The 19,487-nt window shown below is 34.1% G+C and overlaps 2 protein-coding genes across 5 annotated transcripts; both read left to right on the forward strand.

Annotated features, from left to right (window-relative positions):
* The first annotated feature begins 1,058 nt into the window (after window positions 1-1,058).
* On the forward strand, window positions 1,059-6,584 carry NPGR2 (no pollen germination related 2). 4 transcript variants are annotated; one of them, XM_011026141.1, is made up of 6 exons: window positions 1,059-1,357; window positions 1,918-2,201; window positions 2,516-2,768; window positions 3,560-4,776; window positions 5,200-5,362; window positions 5,999-6,584. In XM_011026141.1, the coding sequence occupies exons 2-6, from the start codon at window positions 1,941-1,943 to the stop codon at window positions 6,313-6,315; spliced, it is 2,211 nt and encodes a 736-aa protein (XP_011024443.1). In that variant the 5' UTR covers window positions 1,059-1,357; window positions 1,918-1,940; the 3' UTR covers window positions 6,316-6,584. The 4 variants fall into 4 exon arrangements, with proteins under 4 accessions (XP_011024443.1, XP_011024444.1, XP_011024442.1 ...); XM_011026142.1 differs by having other exon boundaries at window positions 1,218-1,357; window positions 1,859-2,201; XM_011026140.1 differs by lacking the exon at window positions 1,059-1,357 and having other exon boundaries at window positions 1,367-2,201.
* Window positions 6,585-7,797: 1,213 nt separating this feature from the next.
* Window positions 7,798-10,465, forward strand: LOC105125618 (rho GDP-dissociation inhibitor 1-like). Its single transcript, XM_011026144.1, has 5 exons — window positions 7,798-8,424; window positions 9,243-9,306; window positions 9,389-9,610; window positions 10,036-10,160; window positions 10,240-10,465. Exons 1-5 carry the CDS (start codon window positions 8,197-8,199, stop codon window positions 10,306-10,308), a joined length of 708 nt encoding a protein of 235 aa, XP_011024446.1. The 5' UTR covers window positions 7,798-8,196; the 3' UTR covers window positions 10,309-10,465.
* The last annotated feature ends 9,022 nt before the right edge of the window (window positions 10,466-19,487 follow it).

The following is a 19,487-nucleotide window of genomic DNA, read 5'->3' on the forward strand; positions in this document are numbered from 1 at the left end:
TTATTAATAAAGTGTTAATATAACGATTAAAGTATTATTATATCTATATAAAGAAAATAATACAAGTTTGATTCTTAAAAAATATACTTATTAGGAAAGATAACCACAAATCCTAAATATAACTAGTTTTATAATTTAAAATGATGCGAGCATAGAAAAAGTTGAAAACAGTTAAGAAAGATAAAAAAAAATAAAAAAATGGAATATTCCAAAAAAATCGAACTAGCCCATTAAATAAATATAAAAAATTGAAAACTAATGAAATATTTGAAAAACCAGCATCTCGCGACTTATTTCACTGGCTAGGTCATATTTCTGCTTATAGGTTTTACAAAATAGGTTTTCACTTTTTTTTTAATATATTTTTCAAAGTTAGTTCTATAAATCTTCTACAGGGGTTTTTATGTTTTTATTTATGACATTATGTGAAAATAAATTTTAAAAAATTAAAATAATATTATTTTATTCTTTTTCAGAAGCAGTTTTACTGAATTATTTCTTTAATTTTATATTATTTTTACAAAAATTCATCGGAGCTAGGTGTTAAAATAACATGGCCTTGAGCCAAACTAAATTTAATAACCCTCGTATGGTCAGCTAGTTAATATTGTAATTTAACATAGAATGCATGTTTGATATTATGATATAAGTATATTTTGTATGAAAGTATATTCAAATATTTTTTATTAAATTTTTTTATATTTTTAATATTAGCATATTAAAAAATTAAAAAAATAATACATATATTTTTTAATTTAATACTTAAAAAAACATCTAAAAACAAAATCAGCCCCTCCTGTTTAGATCAAAGCCACAGTCTATGAAACTGTAAGTTAAACCTTAAAAAGAAAAACACTCCTCAAAAATTGAATAGCTGTCAATCTCGTTAAATAACTGTTAAAGTTCCAGCACAGATTCTGAAGAAAACCATCTTACGTGGCACAAGAACAGGCCGCCTGTCTGCGCCACCGTGGTAAGGAAAAAAACTGAAGTGGGTCCAACGGAACAGAATTCCTTGCTGGAGAATTTATTTCGAAAATTTACTTATTTATTTTACAATTTATTTCTCTCCTCTTTTCTTCTCTTCTCTTCTCTATCACCATCCAATTCCAATTCGAATTCTGTCCCTTTTTGTTTTTATTTTTGCTAAAATACAAATAAAATTAGTATTCTAAGAAAAGAAAAAAAAGAAGATAATTTAAGGAAAAGGAAAAGGAAGTTTCTTGGTTTGGAATTTTTTTTATTCATTCAAAAGATTGAAAGTGAAAACTTTTGATTTGATATAATTCAAAAGATGGGTCGTGGTGGTGATGGTTATCTCTTGTGCTTCTGCCTTTTCTCTTTGAAAAAACAAGAGGTGAGCGTTTTTTCCTTTGTTTCTCTCCTTCCATTCTTGTTTTGCATATGGGAGTTGAGTTCTGAAATGGGTTTTCGTCTTTGCAATGGTTTCTGTTTGTAGATCTTTTGTTTTATATGAATAGGGTTGTAAAGTTTCGATCTCTTTCTCTGTTTTTTTTATTATTATTGTTTTGGGGTGTAGGGTTGAATTTGGGAGATGTTCGTTGGATGTTTTGAAGCGGGGTTGGAGAAATATTGATGATTTTTGTGTTTTGACAGGCACTCGTGTGGCTTCGAATGCTGGATTTTAGGGTTTTGGGCTTTAATTAGATTTGTCATCCGTTATCTATCATTGCATATCGATGTTAATTGCATCTAGATTGAATTTGTGTTGGCTTTCTTTTTATTTGTTTCGATCAGTTTATGCATCCAAGAACTTGATTTTTTTAAGCTTAAGCATGAGTTTGATGAATCATTATGGTTTAAGAGGACATAGCAAGATTGATGAACTCATTTGTAGGGTTTACCTGATCATCTTGCATTGAAGTTCTGATCGCTGATGTTGGGTGGTGTTTGAAGGCTATTAGGTCTTGTGAAAAAGCATGAAGAGTAAATTTAGAGTTAACAGGAGGAAAAGAGAGATAACTAGGCAAGAACCTGGGAGGTTAATGGAGTGCCTCAGCTCTGGAGACCAATCAAGAGCAATGGATGGAATGAGACTTTCATCTGAGTCTCTTGCAACCAAAGAAAATCCCGCAGGTGCATATTCTTCTAATAATGGTGTGCTGGACGTGGAACCAGACACCAGCAATCTAGAAGAAGCTGAATTATCTCTTCGTGGGCGTGGTTCTTTGAACTACGAGGTTTGTTTCTCCTGACTTTATAATTTCTATATTTTTCTTGATTCTTTATCAGACTGTTCGGCTTTCTTTAATCCTTGATCACAGTGAGTTTAAGTTACATTAAAAAGCTGTGTTGAAATTATCTTTGGATTTTCTTATAACAATTCAAAAGACTCATGTATTAAAAGTTCATTAATTTTTCAGCTGATGTATTTTATCCACATGTTTCTGGATTTGAACTTTGAAGCTTAAAAGATTACTGGCGGGAATAAATCAACTATGTGGATGACTTTTATGATGGTTTGTCTTTAACACATGATGACTGCAATTTGCAGGAAGCCAGAGCATTGTTAGGAAGAATGGAATACCAAAAAGGGAACATAGAAGCTGCTCTTCATGTATTCGAAGGAATAAATATTGCTGCTGTAACTCCCAGGATGAAAGTTACTCTGGCTAAAAGACAAGAACACCACAAGAGACACTCACAAAATTTTGCTACCCCATCAATGTCTATACATGCTGCCAGTTTACTAATGGAAGCAATCTTCCTTAAAGCAAAATCATTGCAGCATCTTGGGAGGTTCAAAGGTACTTCTGCTTTCTGATCATAGTGTTCTGCAAAATAAAATAAAATAAAATAAAAATACTCTTAGTACATTAGGTCACATTTTCTTTGTTTCCTGGGAAGCTAGTCAGCTTAAGAATACCAATGTTTGTTTAGGAGTTTTAAATTATTTTTAGGCTAAGATGCCTAGAGCCTTCTCTCTCTCTCTCTCTCTCTCTTGTTTTTCTATTTTCTGTTTAATCTCTTCCTTTTCTACATCTAGATTTTGATGCTGCAGTGTCTTGGCTACTGTTAACGCCCAATTTAAATTCCAGCCCTTGAACGAACATCAATTCTTATTCAATCCCAATTCCACACGCATCAAACAAACAGTTAGCTTTATCCCCACCTAAAACACTGAATTCCTATGACCTAAAGGCTCTACTGTGTCTCTTCGTTTTATTAACTAAGTAACAACTTACCAAGCATCTCACAAATGAACCTATAAGAGACTTAATGTATGTTTCACCAAATTGAGTAGTGCAATTAATCAGAATTTCATATGAATGGCTTGATTTTTCTGCTGTCTTCATTGTCTTCATATGCCTCCATGAAACGCAATCATCTCATTATCCTTTGTCCCTCCTTCTCTTCTTCCCCATCCCTCACAAGCATATATATGTTTAGGTGTAAGATAATTTTTGTAGACATATAGCCTTCGACAAATTGGAAGAACTTGGAAGAATATAAAAGAAAATGAAGTTTTGATGAGACATGGAAAAACTATCAAACCATCGTTGTAGTGGCTGATGTATGTTTTTAATCATCCTTGCAGAAGCTGCTCAATCTTGCAAAGTTATTGTGGACATAGTTGAATCTTCATTCTCAGAAGGCATGCCTGAAAACTTTGCCGCTGACTTTAAATTGCAGGAGACTCTAAACAAGGCAGTTGAGTTGCTTCCAGAACTATGGAAACTTGCTGATTCCCCACGTGAAGCAATCATGTCATACCGGCGGGCTCTCCTCTATCACTGGAACCTTGATGTAGAAACTACTGCAAGGATTCAAAAAGATTTTGCTATTTATCTTCTGTACAGCGGAGGTGAAGCAAGCCCCCCAAACCTCCGCTCTGTGATGGACAGTTCATTTGCACCTAAAAACAACATGGAAGAGGCCATACTGCTGTTAATGATACTGTTAAGAAAAATGATTCTGACAAGAATTGAGTGGGATCCATCAATCTTTGATCACCTTTCGTTTGCCCTCTCTGTTTCTGGGAGTTTAAAGGCATTAGCCGGCCAGGTTGAGGAGTTGCTTCCTGGGATTATTGATCGCAGAGAGAGGTATCATATTCTCTCTCTATGCTATTATGGAGCAGGTGAGGAATTGGTTGCTTTGGATCTATTAAGGAAATTGTTGCATAGTAATGAGGATCCAAAGCGTGTTCCAGCCTTATTAATGGCATCAAAGATATGTGGGAAGACCTCTAAACATGCAGAAGAAGGGATAAATTATGCTCGCAGAGCACTGCAAAGCTTGGAAAATGACTGCAATCAATTGGAAAGTGTAGCAAATTACTTGCTGGGTGTCTCACTTTCAGCGCATTCTCAAGTAGCTGTTGCAGATTCTGAGAGGTTCACAAAGCAATATGAGGCTCTTGAGGCCCTGGAATCTGCTGGAAGAATGACAAAGATGCAAGATTCTAATATTCTTTACCATCTCAGCCTAGAAAATGCAGAGCAGAGGAAGTTGGATGTGGCGCTTTACTATGCAAAGCACTTGTTAAAACTAGAAAGTGGTTCTAGTATTAAAGGATGGTTATTGCTCGCTCGGATCTTATCAGCTCAGAGACAGTATAGGGATGCTGAAACTGTTATTAATGCTGCCCTGGACCAGACTGGGAAATGGGACCAGGGAGAATTGTTGAGAACCAAAGCTAGACTTCAAATTGCTCAGGGTCAGTTAGAGAATGGCATCGAGTCATACATCCAGCTTCTCGCTGTTCTTCAAATTCAGAGTAAGAGCTTTGGACCTGGGACAAAGCTGTATAAGGTTCGTGAGTTGATCCCAGCTAATAGAATTATAATTATGACAGTACTTATTAATTCACAAATCAGAAATGTTTTAACTTGCCAGGTGATCGTTTTAGCCTAAATGTCCTATTTACCATCGCTTTTGGCTGTTAATAGGAATTTTTATGTTTTTTATTTTTGCCGTTATTAGGGTGTTTGATTACATATATTTTTATTGATCAAGAAAAATGGAAAAACACTTGCTTGAGTGAGATGTGGGAGGCAAGAAAATGGGAATATTAGAGTGCAAGCCATTTTCTTTACTTAAGACTATCAAGGCATTTGAGGTTCCTTTTTCTGGAAAACATGTATTTTTTAAATGTAGCAGTTATTGTTCCTTTTTATTTTTCTTTGAAAATGTGCTATGAGAGAACTAGTTTATACTTGACTTTTTTTGTACTTGATTTTTCAGGACAGTGGAAACCCTCCATGTCATCTGGAATTGGAAGTTTGGCATGATATGGCTTCTGTCTACATAAGGTTGTCCCGGTGGCATGATGCTGAGACATGTCTTTCCAAATCCAAGGCCATCAGCTCTTACTCAGCTTCTAGATGTCACACAACTGGTGAATTGAGATCTCACTTCAATTATAATTTACTTTGTCGGACTCCTTAATTCTGATTCTTCATCTTTTGAACTTCTTTCAATTTGTTTGTTTTGGAATTTAAATTTTAGGGAGACGGCTCTATTCTGAGTTTTGCCATGTTAAAATCTTCTATGCATGAAATATTTCTGAGCTCTGAAATGTGGTAATCGATGGTGTGCACGGAACATATTTGCCAGTTTTGCCAAAATTCTAATGTCTGAAATTCAGGATGCTGAAAAGCTATCAAATTTATGTTTTCTTTCAAGCAATATATGGCATGATTAAGATAGTTCTGTCCAAGCTAAGTCAGCCTCATGCCCTGCTTCAGCCCTTCTCCAGCCCTACTCAACTCCTCCATATCCTGTATATTTTCAAGTCTTTGCTTGAGGGCTAAGGTTTTTAGTTGGTTTGCCAAGCCAAAAATGGCATTATCTCCAAACCCCCATTAGGACCCGAATTTACAATGCGTTGGCTATACCAGTCAGATTCTTTTGCATAGAAAGCAATTAAGATTGATGGAGAGGTGTAGCTACTTTCTGTAGGCATTTCTTAGACTCTGAATTCTTTTTTGTAAACATAACCAAGAAAGAAATTAAGTTGTTGATTATCTTGCAGGTGTACTTTATGAGCAAAGGGGGCTCTACAAAGCAGCTCTTAAAGCCTTTGTGAGTGCTTTAGATATTGATTCCACCCATGTCCCAAGCTTGGTATCCACAGCTGTGGTTCTTAGACGGCTCAGTATGCAATCAAATGCAACCAGAAGCTTTCTAATGGCTGCTCTGCGACTTGATAGAATGAGCTCATCTGCGTGGTACAATCTTGGCCTACTTTACAAAGCTGAGGGTGCTCCCTCCTCGTCCCTAGAAGCTGCTGAATGTTTTGAGGCTGGAACATTTCTTGAAGAGACAGCTCCAGTCGAGCCTTTTAGATGATGGACACTCATCACCAAGAGTTGTTGGTACTGTAAACGGCAGTGATTTTTTCTACTTTCCCCGCATGTATTATTTTGTGTGAGTTTTGCACATGGCTGGTAGCAGTATATACATAGCAGTAAGAAATATTCTTTTTCTCATAGCCCTGTACTCCAAAACACACTAGAAATGGAGGCCATACATGAATCATCCCTCCTCCACCGATGCTATTGTTTGGATGGCTTTAAGCAAGATCTGGAACTAGTCAAGGAGAATCTGCAAAATTACCATAACACGAAACACATAGCTGATAATTTTTCTTGAACTTTCTATAAAAATCCTAGTTCTCTTAATGCAATGGATTACATAGAATCTGTGTTATCAAGATGAATTTTAGTTTTCTTAACGCATTAGAACAACATGGAACTCGATTATCGTACTTGTAGACCAAAATATGGTCACTAATCTCCGACAAAGCTCAGGAGTTGAGAGGAAATGGTTCCCAAGGAAACGTCAAAAATAATTTGAACGACTCGACGAAGAAAAAGGGTGTCAAAGTGAAGACAAATAAATAGTAAAAGAAAAAGGAACAGGGACCAGCCTTCATGCAGTGATGGTGGTCACGTTTAAAGAGAGAGGGTCACGACTCACGAGCAAACCTTTTGCTATCATCGACGCAAATTGTAATGGCAGACGACAAATGGAGAAAAAGGCCTTTTTTTTAATAATAAAAAATATTTAAAAAATATTTTTTATTTGAAGACTTAAATAGCGAATTAGGATAAAAATAGATATGTTTTTGCATGCCCAAAATATTAGCGTTTTCTAAGAGATGTGTCGTGTTTAAAAATATTAGTTGTTGGTCTCCAGATTTAAACCCGAAAAAATAATTTATTCTTTTTTTAACCATAAAGCTAGGAGGAGGATGACAAGCCAACTCGTTTTTGCCTGAAATAATATTTAAATTATTTTATAAGAAAACAAATGAGCTGAAAAATTGAATTATATTTCTATACATTAATTATAATAATAAAACAAAGAAGTAAAATCTACACTTAGAAATTAATGTCTTTGTGGGGCTTTGAATGCCGTCGGTTTATGTAAGAATATCCATCAATCCCGGCGAGACTGGCTGATGCTGGTCCTGTCAGATGGTCCACGTTGTTTTTCTTTCTAGAACGTCCTCGTACTTCCATATTTTTACATTTCCTCCTCTCTTTTTTTCTTAAGTGATTTCAGTTTTTTATAAATCAGCCGTTGAATTTAATAATTAGAGGATAAAAGGGTTGAAACAAGTCCATCCTTGCGCAGATCTTAAAGTGGGAATTCCTTTTTCAATTTTTAATTTTTTTAAACACTTAAAATCTAAATTTTTCATCCTGTTCCTAGGTTAATAATTTTAAAAAATATTATTAAAATATAAACAAAATCGTGCTGTTACTCTACGTCCATCTCACAGCCGACACCTCCCTCAAAACTAAGACAAGACAAAGACAAAAGACATACCAGCTGACAAGCAAGGGAATTACCAGCATGCATTGGAACACCTGTGTTTTAGTCAATGGTGGTGTTGATAATTATTTTTTCTGTTACTCTGGTTTCGAAATCTATTTTTGTTATGTATTTGGAAATATTTTTCAAAATATTTTTATTCTTTTTAGATTAATTATCAGAATAGATTTACAGGACTATTCATAAAAAAGTAAAAAAAAATAATTCAATTTCGTTGGTTTTTTTCTAAAAAAGAAAATATTTTTTGGACACTTCATATTCAATCCTAACCAGTGGACTGTGTCCTGTCTCTGTCGTCTAAAATCTTGAAACTGGGGTTTTCTTGTTCAAAAGTTTCAGTCTTTTAGTGGCTTATCAGTAACTGTAGAAACTCTAGAGAGAGAGAGAGAGATGGAAAGTGGCAAGAAGGCAGAAGCAGGCCCATCATCAACAACAAGAGGTGGTTTTGATGAGAAACTAGAAAGGAAAAGGGAAACCAGTGAAATCCCACCTGCTGTAGCTGCTGCTATCGATGATGAGGAGGAGGAGGATGGTGATGCTGTTGATAATGGAGTTCCTGTTGCTGGATTTGTTCCTGGGCCTTTGCTATCTCTCAAGGAACAGATTGAGAAAGACAAGGTTTTTCCTTTTTCTTTACATCACTTTTACTTTTCTGTATTTAACTTGGATTCGCAATTTTTGTTATGTCTAATTCAAGCTTAATAATTTCGTAATGGATTCTAGAAATCTTGATGTTTTCTTTTAGTTCCTTTTATCCTTTCTTTGGTTGCTGTATATGTGGAACATTTGCCGTGATAAATTTCGATTTTTGGGTAACATGCTTCTGATTTTTGTAATTGAGACCTGATAAAATGAGATTTGCTACAGATTAGTCCATTATTTGAGTGTTCCAGTGTGAGAGCTGGTCAGCCAACATTGCACTGAGCAGGTTGCTTTGCCGGTTTCTTTTCTCCCTTGTTAAATTCAACAACAAGCAAAGAGGCCATTATTCTTTTAAGTTTGTATGTTAAGGACCCAACTTTTCTCTACTGTTAGTGTTCTTAGATGGGGTTGTGACAGTTTTTTATTGTATGGGAATCGATTTGGGCATATTACAGTTAATTTATCTCACTTCTGTTTCCCACAATTTTTTTTATTGATGCCTCCTTTGTGTTTCGAATCGTGGCTAATTGGTGATAGTTAATAAGGTTATAATGAAATATCAAGTGAGATTAATGTAAAGTGGGCAGCCGCAACAATCTCGAATCAAATGTTTTATAGCCTGTTTATTGTTGTTTACATTTTCTTTTTTTCTTCATTCGACAAAATAAAATACAACGTGGGATCATTTTAACCATGTGATGCCATGACGTGAAAGTAAAAATCCAACTCACTGGCATGGCAATGGCTGCTGGATGCATATGAACATAATTTTAAAAGCCAGTTGTGCTTTGCAGGAAGATGATAGCTTGAGGAGGTGGAAGGAGAAGCTACTTGGCTGCGTTGAAAGTGATTTGAATGGTTTGATTCAGGCATCCTTTTATTCGATAACTGAGTTTTTCCTGTTTCACTTAATCACGTATTTATATTTGTGATTTGTTAGGCCAACTGGAACCTGAAGTCAAATTCCACTCGATAGGAATTATATCCGATGACATTGGGGAAATAAACACTCCCTTGCCCGTTGATGAAAGTCAGAGTGGTCATCCCCTTTTCACTCTCAGGGAAGGATCTCGATACCAGCTTAAGCTAACATTCAGTGTTCTGCACAATATTGTTTCTGGCCTTGCATACTCAAATACAGTGTGGAAGGGGGGGATACCAGGTGCATAATCATCTAGCCCTCTGCATTTAGAACTTTTTACTTTATGCTTCTGAAGGGATGGATAAATCTTGCAGATATGACTAATTAAACCTACATCTGTTACCAGTACCAAAAGGTGGCACTTTTTTAAAAAATAGATAAAAATCAGATGTTATTCGAGTCTTATAAGGCTTTATACCATAGTAGGTTACAATAACATACACGGACAATTTTGTTCCTTTCTTTCTCATTTCTGATTGGGGGTTGGCTGACGAAGGGGTAGATACAAGTGCTAAAGAGAGCAATCATGTCATCCTCACACTGCTTTCAATCTTTTAGTTTGTTAAGATAACATATCCTGCAATTGTGCTTTTTGTCTAGGGAACTGTTTAATTATTACCGTTACTGTTAGCTATCTGTGACTGTTTTCATTTCTTGAGTGCCAGTTGATCAAAGCAAAGGAATGCTGGGTACTTTCGCTCCCCAGCGGGAACCATATTTCCATACTTTGGAGGAGGACACAACTCCATCTGGTGTGCTGGCAAGGGGAACTTATTCTGCAAAGCTTAAGGCAAACATCATTTCGTGAGAATTTCTTCTGTGTGCTACTGTTAAGCTCGTTTTACATTCTTGGTTGCTGTTTGATGCAGTTCGAAGACGATGACAGAAGATGCCATATGGAGCTCAAATATTCCTTTGAGATTAAGAAGAGAAGCTAGCCAAATTTTGCTGCGAGGAGTTTCCTCATGTTTTCATGTGTTTCTTTGTTCCATTTCTTTTTGGTCTTATTAAGTACACAGATGTTTTTCGAACCTGTTGAATTTACTATAGCATTTAGGTGCAAGGAAATATAGTTTTCGTTTTTTTCTTAAATAACTTGTCTCTGCTTCTTTGAATCATAACTTTACACCTCCGTTGATGTCGGAGGAACATTCTTGTTGCCACAGCAACCCAGAGTTCATCCGGCAAGTAAACTTGTTTCATCCTTTTGCCTTTTCGATTCTTACTCAAGGTTTTCCTTCATCTGCAATTCAACTTTGCTTCAAATTCAAGGCTTATAGTCAAATTTCAGTACTGACAGCAATGAAAATGAGTAGGAATAGATTCAGTGACAATGCATCTCAGTGAAGTCACGACAGTTAAATGGTCAATTGAAAAAAAAAAATCATTCATCGTTTTATTGCAAAGTGTTTTTTTTTTAAAAAAAAATTAAATGATGGAACCTTCAATGGATCTGTCAGCTCTAACCTTTTTCATTTCTTCAAGCTATCAAATGTTTTCAGCACACAATACATCATCACCCGTCAGATCAACCATTTACTACGATATGCTTGGAAGTTTAAATCTACCTGATCGTATGCTCGTGGGGCCCCACCATGCTCAATGTTGAACTCAATGGTTCTCTGCTCAGGATAGGTTGAGTTGTATTCTAGAGAAAATTCACACCTTGTTCAGCATCTGATGACTTGATCAACACATGACGACTGAAATATACTCTGTGTTATAGCCGCTTGCTTATGAGGAGCTAAGATTAGCTACAGGAGGCTAGAGTTAGGAAGCATTGTTTTAGACAAAAGACAAGATGCCCGCTCTGGATACAACAGAGATGGAGACTGCTTGCAGTTCTGAAACTTCTCACCGGTCTACTGGTGCATGAAGCGGAGCAGTACAGCACAAGGTCCAGCTTCTGAAAAAATAGAGCGTTCTGGTAGTTGCATCATTTACAAACCAATGCCAGCCAGGCAAGAATGCGGGAGGCAACGTGGGAACCACAGATTTATGCTACTTGAAGCTATTCACAAGTAATGCTGACATAAAAGAAACAATTAGATACGCTAAACCACTTAGCCAACAGGATTTCTTCTCACACAATACCAATCGCCACGAGGTTCTCTAAAAGCTTCAAACTTCAGTAGTAATTTTTTTTTTTTTTTTGGAAAAGGAACTTCAGTTGTATTACGTAAGTAAGAAATCCATGCAGCAATTTCACATATCAAAACCCGTCTCTAGTGGCTTGGCCCCCCTTGCCTTAGCCCCAAATATACGTATCGATCTAAGTCAGGCGGAATGGCTCTAATCACCTTAATTTATCCTCATGGGATTACTTCCTTTTTGCTCAGCAATGCTCTGTAACTTTATACCGCTGCTCAAATTTCTGATTCAAACTCATTCCCTAGAGAATACGAAAACACGTACCTTCTATTCTATAGGTAATTCAAGAGTGCATCAGCTGAAGAATTCTACAACTTGATAGAGAATGAGAAAACTTATATTCACAGTACTCAAGCCATGCACATCAAGCTTTCCCATGGTCCCACTAACAATCTTCATCTCTTAAAGGGACATGTCCCCTTTATCCCTATCATTTCTGCATCTTCTATCTCGATACAATAAGCAACTGTTACCACAGTAACTATACTTTGCAGTCATAGGTACTACAGAGAATGTCATGCACCTTTATTAAGCTCCCAAACTGCTGTCCTCTTTCCTGGAATACTCTCAGAATCTTCATAATATGCAATAATCTATACTCTTGGAGACCTTGTCATGTTGGGAACTGTATCTACTTCATGCTGATGTTCTACATTCTAATCCACTAGTACATCAGATCCATCATTCTCTCACTGCAATTTTAGGGAAACAACCAGGAAAGCCAAATTCTCAAAGAAAACATTTCACTGGCAAGGCAACATTTTAGACTGTAATTGGCAATTTGAACATTTGTGGTAGAGACATGAAAGTACGAAACCATTGGTGCTTATCTATCTTAAGTAAAACCATTTTTCTACATAGATTGCTTGTACAAGGCACAAAACACACAGTGGTAGAAAACTAGCTGCAATTTTTATTTTTTCTGCACCAAGCATCATATTATATCATATTATAGTAGTTTGTTGCTGTTTGGATTTAAGTGTTTTTTATGACAAACATCAACATATTAGTTTTAGGTATCTTTCATATCTTAATTTATAAGAACAACTACTACATTTTATATATAAAAAATAATATGTTGTAATCTCGACACCTCTAATTAATACCTAATTTTAATAAAACAGTAATCAAGAATATTTTAGAAATAATGCTTTAATATAATAGAAATCTCATAATTATATTAACCTTATAAATTTCTTTTCAAAACATTTTTGTTTCAAAAATTTTATTTTTACTCTGAATTCATTAATCAAATATTTAATAAATATTAAAAATAAATAAATTTTTATTAATAAATTAAATATATTTACATGAACAAAGTGACTCATAACCAAATACACTAACACACGTAACAAGGTAGATGAAGCTATGGGAATTTTAGAAATGGAAGAAGAGAATTTAACAGAGTGCCGGTTGAATCAGGCAATATGCCATAGGATGTTTCTATGTTATACAAGTCTCTGATTTCTGAGAGGAAAGCAATGCTGATGTTGCAATTAACTCTGATGGCCAAAAAGTCAAGGATGAGTGCTCCAAAGCTTCAGAAGGCACTTGCTGGAATCTGCAGAATATGTGAAAGTCATCTTGCAACTTAGTTTTTGATGAAGCATTAACATTCTCGTATCGCGAGTGGAAAACAAGATTTGCAGGGTCAAAGGTGTGTTTTTATATGGGGAACTTCCGAGATTTTCTTTTTCAATGATTTCTCAAGCTGCGATGATCTTTATGAAAGCCTTTCGCTGTTTCTCTTGCTAAATATGTTATGAAAGTCTCAGAAGTGAGCAGCAGACTGTCCACAGCTGTGGAGTCCGTGCAATTTCAAATGTTCTTTTGCTTTTTGTTAGAATCTCAGAGATTGGTGTTAAGGCCATGCTTGATTGAGCATGACCGCCCTTGCTTGGAAGAGGTTCTTCAGAAATATGTAGACCATTTTAAGAAAGTCTTCTGCATCTTCTGCCAGCTACTCTTCTATAGTTGTTGGGCAACGAACAGAATACTGCCTGCTCACCAGCAGCCGTAGGAAGTTCATAACTGTGTTGTTTCAGGTTTTGCTTGCTTATTTACATCCAGTAAAAAGAACCATAATAGAACAAGAAAGAGAATTAGAATGAGAGAAAGGAAGAATCCATTAACTTTGGAAATCCTAGGTTCTCATCAAATCATCAAACGCTCCCCTTCAAGACGATCCTTATCCCCGAGGTCAACTTCTGGGAACTGCAAATTAATTCATCATAACGAGGTCTTCCCATGTAGCTTCAATCGTGACAACAAAGGATAATTGTTGCCCAAGAGACCAGAAGGAAAGGACATCCGGTTCGATTTGGATATTAAGTCCAGGTTTGGGGCCGCTTGCAATCCCAGAAACAGTGCCACCGGTGCCGTGACTGTTTGCCAGACCCCCCCGGAATGCCAAGAGTTAAACCTGCTAAACTGTTCGGAGACAATTGAACGACCAAACAATTCTGACTTGTCAGTTTTACAGCGCGCGCGCGCACATATAGTGCCATCATCTACGTTTTGAGAGAATGCCAACTTGTTCGTGCTGAGTTAACCAGTATAATATAGACTTGCACTTCAGTTGGAAGATTCTATACTAAGAGGACTCAAGAACCTCTTCCCTCTATACTAAGAGGACTCAAGAACCTTTTCCCAGAGTACACAGCTATCCTTGAAAGAGCCATCACCTCTGCAACAGCCAACGGATGAGTCGAAAAAGAGTGGCTCGGGCATAATTTCGGCATAGACAGTGCCTCAACAGGTTTCTATTCTGGCAAGCCTATCAATACTAGAAAATCTGTTCTCTAGCACGATTTTTATGCTTTTGGAAGCAACGATCATAATTTAATAAAACAGTAATCAAGAATATTTTAGAAATAATGCTTTAATATAATAGAAATCTCATAATTATATTAACCTTATAAATTTCTTTTCAAAACATTTTTGTTTCAAAAATTTTATTTTTACTCTGAATTCATTAATCAAATATTTAATAAATATTAAAAATAAATAAATTTTTATTAATAAATTAAATATATTTACATGAACAAAGTGACTCATAACCAAATACACTAACACACGTAACAAGGTAGATGAAGCTATGGGAATTTTAGAAATGGAAGAAGAGAATTTAACAGAGTGCCGGTTGAATCAGGCAATATGCCATAGGATGTTTCTATGTTATACAAGTCTCTGATTTCTGAGAGGAAAGCAATGCTGATGTTGCAATTAACTCTGATGGCCAAAAAGTCAAGGATGAGTGCTCCAAAGCTTCAGAAGGCACTTGCTGGAATCTGCAGAATATGTGAAAGTCATCTTGCAACTTAATTTTTGATGAAGCATTAACATTCTCGTATCGCGAGTGGAAAACAAGATTTGCAGGGTCAAAGGTGTGTTTTTATATGGGGAACTTCCGAGATTTTCTTTTTCAATGATTTCTCAAGCTGCGATGATCTTTATGAAAGCCTTTCGCTGTTTCTCTTGCTAAATATGTTATGAAAGTCTCAGAAGTGAGCAGCAGACTGTCCACAGCTGTGGAGTCCGTGCAATTTCAAATGTTCTTTTGCTTTTTGTTAGAATCTCAGAGATTGGTGTTAAGGCCATGCTTGATTGAGCATGACCGCCCTTGCTTGGAAGAGGTTCTTCAGAAATATGTAGACCATTTTAAGAAAGTCTTCTGCATCTTCTGCCAGCTACTCTTCTATATTTGTTGGGCAACGAACAGAATACTGCCTGCTCACCAGCAGCCGTAGGAAGTTCATAACTGTGTTGTTTCAGGTTTTGCTTGCTTATTTACATCCAGTAAAAAGAACCATAATAGAACAAGAAAGAGAATTAGAATGAGAGAAAGGAAGAATCCATTAACTTTGGAAATCCTAGGTTCTCATCAAATCATCAAACGCTCCCCTTCAAGACGATCCTTATCCCCGAGGTCAACTTCTGGGAACTGCAAATTAATTCATCATAACGAGATCTTCCCATGTAGCTTCAATCGTGACAACAAAGGATAGTTGCTGCCCAAGAGACCAGAAGGAAAGGACATCCGGTTCGATTTGGATATTAAGTCCAGGTTTGGGGCCGCTTGCAATCCCAGAAACAGTGCCACCGGTGCCGTGACTGTTTGCCAGACCCCCCCGGAATGCCAAGAGTTAAACCTGCTAAACTGTTCGGAGACAATTGAACGACCAAACAATTCTGACTTGTCAGTTTTACAGCGCGCGCGCGCACATATAGTGCCATCATCTACGTTTTGAGAGAATGCCAACTTGTTCGTGCTGAGTTAACCAGTATAATATAGACTTGCACTTCAGTTGGAAGATTCTATACTAAGAGGACTCAAGAACCTTTTCCCAGAGTACACAGCTATCCTTGAAAGAGCCATCACCTCTGCAACAGCCAACGGATGAGTCGAAAAAGAGTGGCTCGGGCATAATTTCGGCATAGACAGTGCCTCAACAGGTTTCTATTCTGGCAAGCCTATCAATACTAGAAAATCTGTTCTCTAGCACGATTTTTATGCTTTTGGAAGCAACGATCATATTGATTCCGAGCTAATGAAAAACCAACCAGGTGGTTTTCGTCAGCTAGAACTTGAAAGTGGTGTCCAACCCATTCAAGATGCATCTGCTAGGCTCAGAGCTCATCTTTTTTTTCCAAGATAAATTCAGCTATTAAAAGTGTGTTGGGTATTATGATAGTTATTGTAATTGTTATGATTATAATTTTAAAAAAATTATTTTATAAAATATATTTTAGTTGAGGTTGGTTTGAAAAAATAAGTATTTGGTTAAAATTATGGTTAAAATTGAAATTAAAAAAAAAATAATTTAATGTATTTTGTTAAGAATATTTTTGAAATTAAGATTATAAAATAATTTTAAAAATATATATTAATATTAATGATTTTTAATTTAAATATTATGAATTTAACTATTGTTATTATATATATCCAACAAAAATTATAGTTTCCATAATTTTTTAGCGTGTAATAAAGTTAAATAAAATATTATTATATATAAAATTCACTCTAAACTAGTTTTTTAACAAAAAATATTAAAAAAATTAATATAATAATAAAAAAATATTGCAAATGAACAATACAAGAAAATTACAGTATTCATTATTTTTAAATAAATAATGTATTTTTATGGTCTATTCATGTTAATTGACCTGTTAAATAAATAGTTCCATTAATATTAATAATGAAAAAAAATAAGAAATTCTTACTTTTTAAATATTATATTTTCAAAGAAAAAAATCCAATGAATAATATGTTTTTTTTAATTAAATGACTGCCAACTATATTTTAAATAAAACACAGCAATAACTACAAAATCAAACCGTCTCTAAACCTTTTATTTATTTTTTTGAAAAACTTCACCTCGTTGGGGTGCCAGAGTCCGATGGATTCAGCCATGCTCATGTACAAATAAGTTAATTTGAAACTATGGATTCTAATAAATTTATTTTCTTTATTTAGATGGATATGAGTGAGTGAGGACTATGGAGGTTTATGGATTTATTCCCATGTATACTTTGAAGTTGTCGCTTGACATGACATGGCCATGTGCTATGAACCTTGGATTGTCTTCTAATATGTCTACGAATTTAAATAGAATTTATATATATATATAAAGCAACCTCGAATCAAATCAACATTTATAATAACTCAAATCCTTAAATATCTTTTTCTTTCACTATCCTGTTGTTTTCTCGGTATTTGTAAAACCTCGACACATCAATCCAAAATTAAAAATTAAAAACCATCTAGGTAATGGTCAAGTAGTAAGCACTTGGGATCAAGGGGTTTGCTCCTTCTGTGGTCTCAAGTTCGAGTCCTTGGTTGCACATATGATGACCACTGGAGGTTTACATGGTTGTTAACTTCAGGGCCCGTGGGATTAGTCGTGGTGCACGCAAGCTGGTCTGCACACCCACGTTAATCTAAAAAAAAATTAAAAAATTAAAAAATAAAAAGAATAAAACCTTCTAATTTGAAAAAAAGAAATTTCAATTAACTTGTTTATCTTTGATTAACCTAGTCAAAAAAACTAGGTTTAATTTATAGTAACCTTCTAATCCATAATCTAATCATTATCGTAAATCAATTATAAATCAGATTTTTACAATTATGATTTTGTATATATTTAGTATTGCAATGCAATATGTTTTTTAATTTAAAATATATTAAAATAATATTTTTTATATTAATATATAAAAATTATTAAAAGTTAAAAATTTGATGTTTTTAAAAATAGAATTAAAAAAAAAAAAATTTAAAAACCAAATCAAAACTTAAAAACAAAAAAAATATATATACATATATACACACACAATTAATTATTTAGATAATTTGCGTTATGCTACTTGTGCTTTGTTTCTTACTAATTTTTGTTAAATGATTGATTGAACTAAAACAAAAAATAAGACTGTAATATTTTTAGAGTGCGTTTAATAGCATATTTTTTTATAAAGATATTTTTAACTAAAAAAATATTAATTTAATTGTTTTAAATTTTTTTAATAATTTTTTATATCCTCATATTAAAATAAAAAAAATTTAAATTTTGATTTTTTACAAAATACATGTATTTTAAAAAATAATTTTAAATCCAACCAGCAAAACATCAGTTTTAACCTAATTAAAAGTTAAATACAGTTCTAACTTGGTTAAATTTAAACTAATCAATAAACAAAATCCATGTATTTTTGGTAGCACAACAACTAAACTATTTTAGTTTTTAAATCTGTAATTAATCTCTCGATCATCCATGATTATGAAAAAAAAAAAAACTGGGAAGCCATGGTAAAATTGCTGTGTACACTAGGTACATAATGCTATTTACTGTAATATTATGATTATTATTTTACCATTTTAATTAAAAAAAAACTAGCTTTTTTTTTTACTGTACTTTGTCTTTTCCATCAAATCCATTTGTTATTATTGTCTTATTGATCGGAAACAGCAGGTCTTTAAATCTTCCAAATGCACTGTAAAATAACTTTTATATCCTTTAGAGTAGAATAAATATTAAAATTTGGCCAAGATTAATTTGATCTTTTTATTTTTTAGCATGGTATAAAAAAATTATACACTCAAAAACATAAAAAATAAAGCATCACACAGACATTTATGTCTTTTTAATTTTATTTTTTTAATTATTATATTAGAAAAAAAATAATTTGATTTTTTTATTAATTAAAATATTAATTAAAAAAACTTGTTGATACGTGTTAGAGAGTGTGCGATGCTCGTACCCTCTTGCTAGCACGCACACCCTTGTTTCATGTCCAAACTTCGTCTTCCAGACAGCATTTGAAGCAGTTTTTTGTCTTTTTTTCAGTGTCAGCATTATATGAATAATTATGCTTAGGGTCTTTTCTTTCTTTTTCCTTAAAAAATGTAAAGGTTTTCCTTTTTCCTTTTGACCTTTTTAGGATTTGTGTTGCCTTTATATATATATATATATATATATATATATATTGTGTTTGAAAAAAATTGAGATGTCCCTTTTATTTTTTAAAATTGCATTGCTTTATCTGACAACGCGGGAGGAGAAAAAGGAAAGAAAAAGAAAGCGAGATCATGCAGGGGCAGCACTACAAGAAAGGAGGAAAACGCTTTTTTATTTTTGAAAAGATAAAAAAATATTAATTTAAAATAAAATATATATTTTTAAAAAATATTATAAAAACATAAAAACAAACCACCCTTTAAAATAACCCAAAATACGTACATTGCATAAGTGAATTGTGATTAATAAAAATAAAGAAGCAACATCTCTTGAGACAATTTTTATTTTAAAAAAATTATAAAAACAGTCATATCACCAGCTTTTTGACTAAGAATATATTTAGGAGTACAATTAAATTACTTTTTTTATTAAAAAATATGTTAAAATATTTTTTTTTATTTTTTTAAAATTTATTTTTAACAACATATTAAAATTATTAAAAATATTAAAAAATA

Source organism: Populus euphratica, unplaced genomic scaffold (genome assembly GCF_000495115.2).
Source record: "Populus euphratica unplaced genomic scaffold, PopEup_1.0 scaffold58.1, whole genome shotgun sequence".
Classification (NCBI taxonomy): Eukaryota; Viridiplantae; Streptophyta; class Magnoliopsida; order Malpighiales; family Salicaceae; genus Populus; species Populus euphratica.

Bases quoted from the DNA above. Each gene is read 5' to 3' on its own strand.
- NPGR2 (XM_011026141.1), top strand. From the start codon at position 1,941: ATGAAGAGTAAATTTAGAGTTAACAGGAGGAAAAGAGAGATAACTAGG. The intron at 2,202-2,515 runs GTTTGTTTCTCC...TGCAATTTGCAG, and splicing joins GTGGTTCTTTGAACTACGAG to GAAGCCAGAGCATTGTTAGG. The intron at 2,769-3,559 runs GTACTTCTGCTT...TCATCCTTGCAG, and splicing joins GCATCTTGGGAGGTTCAAAG to AAGCTGCTCAATCTTGCAAA.
- LOC105125618 (XM_011026144.1), top strand. From the start codon at position 8,197: ATGGAAAGTGGCAAGAAGGCAGAAGCAGGCCCATCATCAACAACAAGA. The intron at 8,425-9,242 runs GTTTTTCCTTTT...TGTGCTTTGCAG, and splicing joins AACAGATTGAGAAAGACAAG to GAAGATGATAGCTTGAGGAG. The intron at 9,611-10,035 runs GTGCATAATCAT...CTTGAGTGCCAG, and splicing joins GTGGAAGGGGGGGATACCAG to TTGATCAAAGCAAAGGAATG.